We start from the raw sequence: 15,224 nt of genomic DNA on the forward strand, positions 1-15,224 counted from the left end.
TATTTAAAACTTGACTCTTCTACAGTTACATCGTGTGCTAAGACCAACAGAACATTAAAAGTTGCGATTTTCTACACCTATATGGCTAGGAACTACTTTCTCATTCCTGCGTGTGACCGGCACTAAGTTTGTGTAGTTGCAGAGAAAGTTTCAGGCTTGCAGCCGACAAATTGTGTTGTGGATTTACCTGTGTGATTAGCCATGGTTCTGTGTGTTGTAAAGGGCTGTGATAGTAAGTCGAAGGTGTAAACTACCACCATGTTTCACAGAATACCAACGAATCATTGCGCCGCTGCAGCCGTGGTACGGCCGCGAAGATCCGCGACTATTACGCAGGAATGAGAAAGTAGTTCCTAGCCATTTAGGTGTAGAAAATCGCAACTTTTCATTTTCAGTTTGTCTTAGCACACGATGTAACTGTAGAAGAGTCAAGTTTTAAAAACGAAAAATATTGAAAGTGTCATTGGTCATTTTTTGAATGAGATGCTAATGGACTGTTTAGAATCAATGATGTATGCTAAGCTATGTTAAAAGTGCTACCGCCAGATACAAAGATCGGCTGAATGGATTCAAAAACGGTAAAACTCAACTATTTAACTCTAGGGGACTTGTAAAATGAGCCTATTTTCAAAAAAAGTGGAGTGTTCCTTTAAGGGCTACAAATGTGCAACTGCTCATAGCACTCTTACGTATGGCTCTGCTCGTGACTCCACAGACTGAAAGCGGTCTTAAATGTCCGGTGGCAGAATTTGCACATGTACTGCCGTTTAAAGGTGAGTGCAGAGAGGGCTGGCGCGTGGTAAAATAGCGTGTCGGATTCCTGAGGGGTGATAGTTTTGTCTGTGCTGTCGGACTTGCTGTGGGATTGATCCCCAGGCTCGTCGTCACTCGTCTTGTCCTGCTCCGGCTTCTTGAGTTTGGTGGACGGGGACATGGAGCCACTGGGTTCCTCCTCTGAGGCATCCACCCCAGAACAGGTCGCTGTGAGTGGAGGATTTTGAGAAGGTTCTGGGATGGAAATCGTAAGAGGCGGAGAAGGAGACGGAGAAGACGGAAGCCTGTCGATCCCTGGCTCTTCAGGTGTGGACATATGGGATTGGTAGTGGCTCCAGAGGCGGAAGTTGGTCCTGAACGCTTTGTGACATATGTGGCAGATGAAGGGTTTGATATGGCAAAGCAGTTCCTGATGTCGTTCCAGGTCTTTGTGGGTGCTGAAAAGCTTTCCGCACTTCTCACAAGGCCAAACGCCCGGTTCCTCGGATGCGGAGCTCATGTTATCCTTGGCTGATATGGCTTCCTCTTGAGGTTCCTCTTTGACCTGCATCTCCCCTTGACCCTGAGCGCTCAAGTCCTCTGGGACATAAGACGATGAGTCTTCAGAATCATACATGGGTGGAACCGACGAGTCGCTGTACACGGCTTCCTCTCTGGGGTCCCGAATCGACTCCTGAGAAGAGGGAGGCTCTCCGAGAACATTGGAGGCTTCATCGTGATTGCTCTCCTGGAGACCGAGAGTCAACTGCTCCTTCACACTCATCATATTGTGATTGTGAACTTCCACCTGATGCCGCCATATGCTGAAAGAGGACTTAAACGTGCGCATGCATTCAAGGCAGGTCAGCTTTTTGTACTTGCAATGAGCTTCGTGGTCTTTCTTGACGACCGTGTTGGAGAATCGAAGTCCACAGTATGGGCAGACAGTCGCATACCTGCAAGCTCTCTCATGGTCTTCTAGTTCAGTCAAAGAGGGAAGTTTCTCATTGCAGAGCCGGCAAGAGAATGCATCCTTATCTTGGCTTTCTTTAAGATGTGCCAACTGCTGCTGCTTGTATTCAAGGTCTCTCTCAGCATCCGTGTCAAGGTTAGCCGGCTCCGCGGAGTGTCCCTTCATGTGCAGCTTTAAGTGTGACTGGAAAAAAAACATTTTCCCACAGTAGGGGCATCCGTACGACCTTGACCGCCTGCTTTTCCTGCCAAAGGGTTGCGACTGCAGGCCTTGCTTGGTTCTCCTGAGCTTCATAATCAAGGCCTTCTTTATCTCTCGCTCTCGGACGATATCAATCAGCTTCCTCTGAAACTTCTCATCCAGGACGGAATAGGAACTGGAGGAGGGTGCGGGATTTTGCACCACGCCGTGCTGGGTTTGGCAGTGAGTCCAGACCTTGAAGTTTGTGTGAAAGCGCTTATGGCAGATGTCGCAAGCGTACGGCTTCTCTGGGTTGTGGTACATGTTCACGTGCCGATACAGACCCGCGTTGGACCGGAATACCTTCAGGCAGTTCCAGCATTTAAACATTTTGTTTGGCCGAAGTTCTCCAGGTTCCTCGTTACTATTGTCCATGTTGGAATTGTAAGGTACCTCATCAAACGTGCTTTCCTGATGCAATAGATGATGCTCATTAACTGGCCTAGATCTCTTAAAAGGCATGTAACCTCCATCGATCTTACTCTTCCTCTTCACCGAGGGGGTGAAATACCCTCTTGGACCTTCATTGTAATTTGCCTGAAAGTCTTTGAAATTTACCGGCAGGTTGTCTCCAACAGTAATGCGAACAATGTCAGCAGGGTCGGCAAGGGGGCTGCTGGGCTCGGTTTTAATTCTGAGAGGAGTTGTTTGAGTGCCGTCCGTCTCGTACGCAATTCGTTGTCTCGACCTGAGAAGAAGTGGCATATCCTTTGACGCCCGATCCTCACTTTCAGGGGATTCTGACCTTGCTGTTGTGGCCATTAACTTGACCACAGACTGTTCTCGACTTTGTGAGTCCTTTAGCTCCAGAGCTGGAGAAAAAACAGGAACGGGACTATCCATTGACAATGATCTGCGTAGCAGACTTTTAATAAGTGGCCCGCTTCGGTCTACGGTTTGGTTGCGTGGACCTTGATGCTCACCCGCTGGTCTGGAATCATGCAATCCCTCCATTCTTCCATCGATGTCAGTTTGATCTGATTGTAGGCTGGCATGCTGTACAGACTCGCTGAATGACACTGAGGATGTTAGTTGTGGCCTTGTAGACGCCGGACGGTATTCAGTTCGACGTCTTAGTATGGATGTCGGAGAGGAGATTATAGATCTGCAGTCGCCATCAACTGTATTTTTGTTTACATTTCTGCTGTTGGAGGTCTCTTTTTCATTTGGTCTGATGTGTCCTGAGGATTGGCTCTGATCACTGAAGTTATGTGTGAGCGAGGGTTGCTCTGTGACCTGTTTAAACGGTTTTCCCTGAAGACTCGAACTTTTTCTTGGAAACACATCCATGCTAGGCTGCTCACCCGGACCTTGATGCACAATAACACTTCTCTTTTGATGAGTGCCATCCTCCTCCTCCTCCTCCTCCTCCTCAGAGAGCAACATTCGTTTTCTCGACACACAGTATGACGCCTGAGGTCTTATAGACATGATGTTGGTTAGAAAGGGAATGCCAAGGCTATAGCCCAGCTCCTGTATTGCTGCCAGACTGCATTTCTCCACGAACAGAGATGATGAGTAGATGTAGTTTAGCACAATCTCAAAAGCATCAGGCTCACAGAAGTCAAGCTGAACAATGGGACGGTTCTCCGAGTCCCTTCTGGAAAACAGAGACTGGAAATACTCACTGCAGGCTGCAAGGATGCTTTTATGAGCCTGGTACTGTTGATCGCCCACTAACAGCACCACATCACAGAGCTGACCCTTCAACCGCTGCTCATTGAGGGCACCCAGCAGGGAAATACCATGGGCAGGGTTACAGTAGTGCCCCAGGCTCTCCATTTTAGCCTTGAAGGGGAGTAAAAGAAAAAACTAATTTAGTGACATTGCAAATTCATTACAACAGTGACTTTAATATTCTATTGGTCACACTTTACAATATTGTGCATTTAGTAATGCTAATGAATTGACAAGCTATCAAACTACAAATAAACAAAAAAAATGTGTTGTATATTTTAGGGCTGTAATCTCCCAGTCGATTAGTAGTCGATACATTCTGGCTCGACCAAAATTCTGATTGGTCGATTTTTTGCCGAGTTCATTTAATTAGTTTTGCCGCGCCGTCTTCATTTCATGACAGTACAGATCCACTTTTCAGAGCACCCCTGTTTCACAGGTAACAGTCTGTCTTCAAAACACCCCCTTGTTTTCTCTTCTTTTGGATTAGCCCAACCCACTGGAGAAGAGAGACAGATTGAAGTCTTTATTTTACTGTCTATGATTGAAGTAGGCTAGTTTGCTGTACATTATTTATTTAATTGTGAGAGCGTTTCTTCTGCTCTTGATCTGGCTTGTTTAATAAATATTCCTTTTTTATTAAAGTGGACGTTCTTTTGTGTTTAAGAGTAAAAGCTTTAAGTTAATAGTCTATTCGTGTCTCAGCCGTGAAGCTGAGCTGATCCTGTGTTCACAGAGCGGCTGAAATGAGTGTCTGTCAGTTATTATAATACAAAAACAATTGTCTAAATTATGTTGCATATTCCTCAAAAGTTGTTGTGATGATATCACTAGTTGACAACATACTATATTTTGGGAAATCATAGGCTATGATATTGCGCAGGTGCACGTGATGCAGCGCTGTCAGAGCCATCAGACTCATTTCAGTGCAAAATAATCAGCTCAAAAACTATTTAATATACTGCAAATAGCCTATTAGTTTTTTATGTTTATTTATAATTAATTTAGGCAGACAACAAGGCCACCAAGTACTGCGCACAGCTAATTCATTTAACGTTTTTTTTCCCTAACGTCATTTTTAGTCGAAAATTTCAGGACTTCAGTCGACCAAGATTTTCTTTGGTTGATTACAGCCCTAGTATATTTATCTATGCATGTTAATTTATAAATACCATTGTTCATTTATATTCACTTATAATAGATTAAAGTGCCCCTATTATGTTTTAATGAATATTCCCTCTCATGCAATGTGTAATATCACTGATTGTGAAATTAAACGTTCTGCAAAGTTGTAAAGTCGAAATTGCACGATAAATAGAGTTATTGTCTTCCTAAAGAAAGAATCGACTCTGAATCACTTAAACGAGTCGTTTGTAAACCGAATCTGGTTCTACGTCACTAGAAAAGATATTTGCATAATTCCCGCCTGTGTTGTACGTCATCCGCCCGTCATTTTACTGACGATTGAGTCTCAAATCTCGGAGTTCAACACGGCCACTATTACCTACAACTGTGTGTATTAATGCATATCGTCCGTCGTTCTTACTACTGTGAGTAAAGATAAAGGATGGGGCGAGATTTATTTCACAAGCGTTTATGTTCCATCAGTCATTCATGTTAGCGCCCGGCTAACGTTTGCGCTGTTATTGATACAGTTCCCACATGTGCGCCGCAATAAATCAGAAACACACACACAGGTTTGTTGATGGACACACACTTGTTAATGGGGATGGTGAGGAATTACAGCTGCAACATCTCATAATGAAGCTCAAGATGAGTAGCGTATCACTGAGAAACTCTCAGTTGGGGTTGAATAACTATTTCTTCAATGTTTCATCATCGGACTCGCGCTCGGATTGATGTGGTCAAATCGACGTCATCGTTACTGTCTTTACAGTGTGTGTGCAATCGCTGAGCTTTAGGAAGCCTCCGGAGCTGAAGTTCAGTTATGGTAATGAGCTGAACGCGGTAGACCAATCACAACAGACTGGGCAGTCTGGCCAATCAGAGCAGAGTAGCTCACGGAAAGGAGGGATTTAGAGAGACTGGTTCATCTGTAGAGTCGTTTGAGAATCATTGAACAATGTGCTGATGTGTATTATGAGAAAATTACATTTGATGCATGTAAACCTGTTGTAGTAGACGCCGAAACACAATTAAGAGCTTTTAAAATAGCATAATAGGGGCACTTTAAATGTTAATTTATGAAACTTTAAATGTTAGAGTAGATAAATAAATGCTTTGATCATGATACGCAATGCACTAACAATTGCTAAAATTGAATCTAATTGTAAAGCATTACCATAATCTTATACAGTATATAAACAATAACTTCAACATGCCCAGAATTGACACAAAATATGTAAACTGACATCAAATTGTCACTCACAGAATCCACATTTCCAATTTTGTCCCCTCAACAACTTTGTTTCATTCAAAAGCATAGTTATTGAAACATCTGGAATCTTTTTTGAATATTCTTAATATTTAGCCTTCCAATATTGTCTTGAATAATAAAGTCAAAAAGGTTGAGAATCACTGCATTACAGTATACACTCCTGGGTTTAACCACTAAGCTTTTAATGGTCTAAACATCAAATTACTGGTCAGGGAATTGGCCAAATTAAAGCAAATGCACTACCTAAATAGCCCATTGCTGTCTCAGAAAAACACCAAATACAGAATTAAGTTTTTGGCAGAATACAGGAAGTTTGATTCAGAGTGAATCACAATGAGTCTCCTAAGATCTGCTGAGAAAGATAATAATAAATGCATCTCTACCACAGTGAAGCATGGAGGAAGAGCAGTCATTTCAGCTGCTGAGCAACTTCACTGTGAAACCTCATTTAAAGACACAATATGCAAGATATTTGGATTAAAATATCTAAAAACCACTAGAACAGCGTTATATAGTTTGTGCTTACATTATCCCAGATGTTTCCAAGAATGTTTATCCAGAGAAATAAGCTATTTTAACCAGGACACGGCCCGTGTGTGTGTGTGTGTGTGTGTGTGTGTGTGTGTGTGTGTGTGTGTGTCGCCTATCAATGACATCATACTCGCGTTACCCTCGATTTCTGTTGTTAACACTACCCCTAAACCTACCCATCTCACACACACACTACCCCTAAACCAACACACACACACACACACACACACACACACACACACACACACACACACACACACACACACACACACACACACACACACACACACACACACACACACACACACACACACAACCTCTAAACCAACACACACACACACACACACACACACACACACACTACCTCTAAACCAACACACACACACACACACACACACACACACACACACTACCTCTAAACCAACACACACACACACACACACACACACACACACACACACACACACACACACACACACACACAACCTCTAAACCAACACACACACACACACACACACACTACCTCTAAACCAACACACACACACACACACACTACCTCTAAACCAACACACACACACACACACACTACCTCTAAACCAACACACACACACACACACACACACACACACACACACTACCCCTAAACCAACACACACACACACACACACACACATCCCCTAAACCAACACACACACACACACACACACTACCCCTAATTCAACACACACACACACACACACACAACCCCTAAACCAACACACACACACACACACACACACACACACACACACACACACACACTACCTCTAAACCAACACACACACACACACACACACACACACACTACCTCTAAACCAACACACACACACACACACACACACACACACACACACACACACACACTACCTCTAAACCAACACACACACACACACACTACCTCTAAACCAACACACACACACACACACACACACACACTACCCCTAAACCAACACACACACACACACACACACACACTACCCCTAATTCAACACACACACACACACACACACACTACCCCTAAACCAACACACACACACACACACACACACACACACACACACACACACACACACACACACACACACACACACACACACACACACACACACACACACACACACACACACACACACACACACACACACACACACACACACACACACACACACACACACACACACAACCCCTAAACCAACACACACACACACACACACTAACCCTAAACCAACACAGAACATAATTTTTAGACACTTTTTGGATCGTTCATGGACAGAAAACGAATCATTGTTATATAGCTAGAGTTTTATCCCCTCTTATTTAAATGTTTGTAATAACACATAAATAGCAATAATGTGTGGTTGTAAAGCTGCTTCATACTCTCTCCGTATCAGCGGCAGTGCAAACGCAGATTTTAATGTTGCCGTGTGATAATCGTACTTTCAAAGGTTAACCAAAGTCTCGTTTTAAACAGTTTCACATCACAAGCGTCGGCGGAGCATTCATTAATATTCACTCGTTTTTGCTTATTTAAGTATCATTAAAAATATTAGGATGCAAGTTATTAACTTTTTAAAATTTCACATTTAAAGTAATCTAGTGTTTGATCATGTCTAAATATGTATTCAAATGCAAAACCTAAAAATAAGTAAGAAGTTATGATCTGCAATACTTTTTTGAGCAACCAGACTAGACACATGTATGTTTATTAAAGAGCCATACAAACACCTATAGTAGGTAAAAATGAAAATTATTATTTTTCCAGCCACAAATTGACTCTAATTTGCCTCTTTGCAATGGAATTCTCTATTTTAACCTTAATTACTACACTAATTGTAATATAAATAAAAAAATATTGTATTATTTCACAAATAGTAGGCCTATTTAGTACCAAAAGTTATCCTCAAAATATTCAATAAAATATAGAACATTTACATTAAAGGTGCACTATGTAACATTTGTAAGTAAAATATCCAAAAACCACTAGGCTAGTGTTATACATTTTGTTCAGTTGAGTACTTACAATATACCAAATGTTTTCAACTATTTGTAAATCGTGAGATGCTATTTTTACCGAGGAACCGGGACGTGTGAGGGCGTGGCCTGTCGATGACATCATATCTGCGTTAGTTTGCGGTTTCCTCTCACTGCAGTGTGAACAAGTGTCATAGCAGCGGCGAGAGAACACACAGAGTAACGCCATCCCATCATCAACACACTCAGATGTGTGTAATATGATCAGCAGAGCTGCGTTACCTCACACTCATGAGCGGAGGAGCGGAAGTGGCGACTGTGGCATAATAAAAGTCCCGCTGCTTGCGAGGCGTGTGTTGCGTTCATCTTATTAACAATCGCTCCAGCGGTTCCTCAGCTCCACAACACTCACTCCTGCTCTGCTTCAGACTACAGGAACGTTAATAATCACATCCATCAACATGATTTCTTATTTCTTTAGAGTCTGCGCTCAAATGTGCCGTCATCAAACCACGCCTTTATTTTGAATAGCGGCGAAAAATTACATATTGTGCCTTTAATGCTTTGGAGTACAGGAGAATATTCCCACAATGAAAAGTTATCCAAAGAGGAATGATCAGATGTTATTGTCCAAATTGCAAAGACAACCAAGAACAGTCCATCATGTTTTGGCCTGGTCAGATTCCATATTTGACCCCTTATGGTGAATATTTGCCCCTCATATTTAACTACTCATGAACTGATTGAAGACACTGACTCTTCTTCCTGTAAAAAGCTGTCTGCAATGTGGAGAAGGCAATTCCATGCGAAGTTACTTTATTTACAGTATTTGTGCAATTCTAGCTAACTTCATGACCAGTGATTTGTGATCAAAATGGTTAAGACCAGAAAATATTTTGCCATTTTTGGTCCTTTTTTTTTTGCCTGGGAGTGTATATAGTGGTCAAAAGTGATGCCCAGAGGGGATATATTTCTTTTTAATGACCCTACAAGTTCTATTAAAGCATCAAAATATGAGGAAAATATTTAAAAAAATATGCAAGGGAAGAATAAAACACTAAACTTGGTTAAGATATTTAAATTATCTGACAAAAAAGGCAAACTACAGCTACAGGTTTTATTTTACTATAACGATAACATAATCAGTTATTAATATTTCACTTGGCATGTGTTTATACAGCCTGGACAAAAATTATGTCTGCATAATTTGGTGTTTCACAAATAAAACAATTGACTCAAATTAAGCACAACTACGCAATATACTTACAAAAACTTTAACACATTTTAATAATGTTTGAATAAATGGTTTAGATGACAAAAAAGACTTTTGACCACTACTGTAGAAAAAAAAAAGTACATTATATATATATATATATATTATACACACGGTGCAACAATTTGCCTGATTGAGAATGTTAATTAATTCATTAATACATTTTATTATTATTTTACATAAAATAATTTTATTATTTATAGAACATTTAAATAAATTTAACTAAACAACAAATCATGGCTGCAAACACAACCAGAGTGGAAAAAAAGCATATTTATCAAATTTATTACAAATGTTAATCTGTTTAAAAAAAACATGTCATTGTAGAATTAGCAAATAAAAGTCAAAAAATGCAGTAATGGAGCCTGTCGAGTCTGCGCATGCGCACAACGACCGCTGATTACATCATGTCTAACGTTAGTTACAGTTGGTTTTACGCTGCCTAGACTATTCACTCACGAAAATGAGGAGCGAGTGTGTTTACATTTAATTATTTCGCTAGATAAACGGTCTTAATAACATCTCGAGTTCCGTTTCAAATAAAACCATTTGTTGATTCAAACTCTGCCCATATTTACCGAACACGTCACAAAACACAGGCAACTGGTTGCGTTTCTTCACTTTACTATTCGCGAGATATGAAACGGTTAGAACACGGGTTGCGCGCGGACACACACACACACACACACACACACACACACACACACACACACACACACACACACACGCCCTCTCCTGTCACCGACTGCGCAGACGTCGCATCCTCCACAACAGCCGCTTATGTCAGGAAAGAGAGAGCGCGAGAAAATCTCCTCGGCGTTACGTCAGGAAAGACCGATTTCCCCAAAACAACATCCCAACTACTCCAGTCGGACGACGGAATAAAGTTCTTCAGGATTTAAACTCACCCTAGTTCGGTGGCTTTGAATGCCGCGGTGCTCCGACACTGGACTTTGTTTCAGAGTTGCGTTGAGCGTGAAGCAGTCGTGATTCCATCCATCTTGTATTTGACGTCATCCCACTCTAGGGATGAGGTCATCGCTGAGAACGCTCGTCACGTGTGCTGCTCTCTGATTGGCCGCCGTGCGAGCTGTGGGCGTTCACGGAGGAAATGAGCGGAGGATGACGGACTGATAAACAGTCGAGATGAGTTCGCACACATGCACGCGCTTATTAAAGAAACAGGCGGCATTTTGTCAGTCCCCTGGAAGTGATCATTTAAAGGTGCACTGTGTTAGATTTGGGGAATAAAAATATTGTTAAATATTTTGTTGGCTTGTGTACTTACATTATCCCAAATGTTTCCAAGAATATTTAAATCCAGAGAGATAAGCAATTGTAACCAGGACCATTTTATTTTGTAGAAACACCAAAGACGCTTTAAAGGGATAGTTCACCCAAAAACAAAATGTTTATGTTTATTTGCTTACCCCCAGGGCATCCAAGATGTAGAACACAAATTAAGATGTTTAACTCCAGCCGTTGCAGTGTGAGAGTCGTATAATGATTATTTTAGAGTATGAGAGCAATGAGAGTAAAAACACACAGACATACGAATCCTTATTAAACCATGCGGCTCGCGGCGACACATTGATGTCTTAAGACACGAAAACATCGGTTTCTGCGAGAAACCCTACAATATTTGTTATTTTTTTACCTCTTATCAGACGAATGTCATCTAGTATTCCCAGCGCCATAACTTCCGGCGAATAAGGTCAAAATACTAGCGCGATCAAAGATATATATATACGTAGATTCCTCATTTGACCGATCCGCACAGGCACTAATGAGGGATCTATGTGTATATATCTATGATCGCGCCGGTATTTTGACCTTATTCGCCGGAATTGATCGCTCGGCTGATGCAGAGCCATAGAAAAAATGCAATAAAGTTTTAAATATGGATATTTTTCTTACACAAACGCATTGATTCGCTTCAGAAGGCCTTTATTAACACCCCAGAGACGCGTGGAGCATTTATATGACGGACAGATGCATTTTTTATGGACTTCAAAAACAGAGCAACTATTACTGCTATTATAAAGCTTGGATTAGCCAGAACTTTTTTTAATATAACTCCGATTTTATTCGTCTGAAAGAAGAATGTCACACACACCTCGGATGACTTGAGGGAGAGTAAATCATTTTCATTTTTGGGTGAACTATCCCTTTAAGATCTGATGTGTTTTACTAGACACTGTTTGGATCATTCATGGACAGAAACTAAACATTGTTCTCCTGGGGCCTATACCATCAAGCCGGTTTAGCTGCTGGCCAGATATGTTTAAGCTTAGTTTGTGCCAATCCTGGGTTTTAGGTGGTGGTTTGGCTTTTAGCAGTGTTTATCTCCACAGTAACTTACACTCCACGGCTGACCTTCTCCAGGGCAGGTTATGTTTTGGATAAGAGATCTCAAACTGAAACTGGACCAATCAGCTGTGAGCAAAGTGACACATCTCTGATGCATTAAAGCCACTCCCCCTGTTTCTATTCCACATTAAAGGGTTAGTTCACCCAAAAATGAAAATTCTGTCATTAATTACTCACCCTCACGTCGTTCAAGACCCGTAAGACCTCCGTTCATATTCGGAACACAAATTAAGATATTTTTGTTGAAATCTGATGGCTCTGAAAGGCTTCAGATAGGCCTCCATTGGCATTCAGTACACTTATACTCCCAAGACCCATAAAAGGCACTTAAAACGCTGTTACAAAGTCCATCTCACCACAGTGACTCTACAACAATCTTACGATGCGACGACAATAGTTTTTGTGCGCAAAAAAAAATCAAAATATCACCTTTATCCAGCTTGTTCTTGTCTTCCGTGTGTGTCTCCACGACGCATGCGCGAGAATATGACGCAGATCCGGCGCTCGGACACATGACCCAGAAGAGATTTGTTTACAAGCAGAGGAAGACGCGCGTGTCTAAGCTGTTGAATTCTACATTGATCGTGCTTTAGGTCTCGGCGTAGTTCTCAAAATGGGGCTAAAGTGTTTTTCATGGATTACCGAACGCCGGCGCTACGTCATATTCTCGCGCATGCGTCGTGGACGCACACGCGGAAGGCAAGAACAAGCTGGATAAAGGTGTTATTTAGATTTTTTTTTGCGCACAAAAACTATTGTCGTCGCATCGTAAGATTATTGTAGAGTCACTGTGGTGAGATGGACTTTGTAACGACGTTTTTAGTGCCTTTTATGGGTCTTGTGAGTGTAAATGTACTGAATGCCAATGGAGGCCTATCTGAAGCCTTTCTCAGCATCAGCTTTACACTAAAATATCTTCATTTGTGTTCCGAAGATGAACGGAGGTCTGACGGGTGTCGAACGACATAAGGGTGAGTAATTAATGACAGAATTTACATTTTTGGGTGAACTAACCCTTTAAAGGTCACTACAGAGCAAATGGGTTTTAAAGACTAAAGCGTCTGGCTTTTAACAATGCTTATTTATTATAATAATAAGTTTGAATGATTTAAATATAATTTATGTAATTATTATACCCTTAATCAATTACACATGTATCATTTTAGTTAATCAATCATTAATATGCACTTTGTTAAAATTAATATAAATAGCCTGTGTAAAGTTCATACAAATAAGCTTTGAAATCAATTAAAAAAGTTATAAAAATTACTACATGTGAGCTTAAATGTTCAGTGGTGGAGGTGTTCTCTCTATATATCAACTAAACTAACTTCATAACTTTTACTTGCATTGACGTAGTAAGATTTTTCTTTGTCCTCTTTTATAGACAGTTCCTTTCTTCTTGCTGTGTAAATTTGTTTAAATTCTTAATATTTTTCAATCATGTAATATTCTGCAGAAAAGAGAAATGAATCTCAGTTGATCTGCATTACACACACACACACATAAGCTGAAGAAGCGGAACGTCATCAAGCCACGCCTTTGTTTTGAATAAGCGACCTCTAGCGGCGAAAAATTACATATTGTGCCTTTAACCAACATGTATTTGTTATGTAATCCACCGTTTATTAATAGGTTTGCAAAAAAATTTGTATAAAAAAGTATTTTTTTTAACCATGTGTTGTGTACATTTTATTAGTAAAATTGAGAGCTTTAATTGTATCAAATGGGGGGGGGGGTCATCTGATTAATAGAAATTATCAAAATATATTACAATTATTTATCATATTAATAATTTTAAGTTGCAGCATCTAACTAAACAAACTGCATTGCTCTGAAAGATTATTTAATACTGCTTAAGTTGCTTATTACGTATTTTTGTGCAACAAAATTCTGTATATGTTGCGTGCACATGCACTTATTATACATCATTCTAGAAGATCTGGGTTCTTTTCCCTCTGCTACTAATTAAAATGACATGAATAGGAAAGTCTGTCAAAGACTCACAGACGTTATACTAATTATATCTCCCTAAGGCAGAGTTAAATTGTGTTTACCTGTACAAGACAAGCTCATATGAAAGTGAAACTGCATGCAGTTCAACACTATCACATGGGTTACGATATGACATGGCATATATTCAGGATCATCGTTATGGAAAACCTGGAACTATAAAGGATATTTAGTGGTTCAAGCGAGTAGCGCTGAAACCTTATTGTAATTGTTCAAATTTCCAAGCCTCAGCATTCTCCCCTAAAAGTGATCGGGCAGAGCAAACCGTGAATTGTTGAGGGCTGGTAGTTCTCACACCGTCTACAACACCACCAATGCTCGCCACAATGACAAGTTTGATAACGTGTCATTAAGCTCTTCGCTGATTGGCTTGCGTGTCATGCACATTTTCTGCTCAAGTTAAAAATTTTACGCGATTGAGGCGAATATTTTGTGTTTCCGTGATGCTGCGTTCACACCAAATGTGAATAGAGCATCAAAATCGCATCTAGTTGGACGCTTGAGCATTTTGAATCCACGTCCAATTCGATAAATCGAGCGTTTGAAGCGAAATAGACGCGCGTTCAAGTCGCTCTAGGAGAAATATGTCATAAAACACCACTCTGCCTCTTTTCATTTTCATTAAAAAAATGTACATAGCATTAATAGCCACACAAATGTGGTCCAGGCAACGCCTACAGTATCTTCACTGCATGTATATATAAATATCCTTAAAAAATTAAGTTATGAAACTTCTCTTTGCCCTCAGTCAAAATGATTTGGCAGACAACAAATGATGATTCATGACACCAAAGATCGGCCGTTAGATCCACACAAGATGAACCAGTACAGGCCATCAGAGCCAGCGGCAGACGGCAGAAGGACTGGCCGAGGAAAGGCTGCTCTCGCTGGGGTTAATGAGCGCTGAGCGCCGCTGATCCACTGGAGCTCACAACTACACACATACACAAGATTATTTTTTTTAAATAGGCGCCCTCTTTATAAAT

General features: G+C 40.8%; 1 protein-coding gene across 1 annotated transcript; it reads right to left on the minus strand.

The window, feature by feature from the left end:
• Positions 1 to 559: 559 nt before the first annotated feature.
• On the minus strand, positions 560 to 10,868 carry zbtb21 (zinc finger and BTB domain containing 21). The gene is made up of 2 exons (XM_079804573.1): positions 10,764 to 10,868; positions 560 to 3,754 (listed from the first exon to the last, which is right to left on the minus strand). The coding sequence occupies exon 2, from the start codon at positions 3,746 to 3,748 to the stop codon at positions 686 to 688; it is 3,063 nt and encodes a 1,020-aa protein (XP_079660699.1). The 5' UTR covers positions 3,749 to 3,754; positions 10,764 to 10,868; the 3' UTR covers positions 560 to 685.
• Between the last annotated feature and the right edge of the window lie 4,356 nt (positions 10,869 to 15,224).

This window comes from Gobio gobio, assembly GCF_949357685.1.
Source record: "Gobio gobio genome assembly, chromosome: 22".
NCBI classification, from domain to species: Eukaryota; Metazoa; Chordata; class Actinopteri; order Cypriniformes; family Gobionidae; genus Gobio; species Gobio gobio.

What these genes read in the sequence shown, in the direction of transcription:
- zbtb21 (XM_079804573.1), bottom strand. Translation starts at nt 3,748, where the DNA reads ATGGAGAGCCTGGGGCACTACTGTAACCCTGCCCATGGTATTTCCCTG.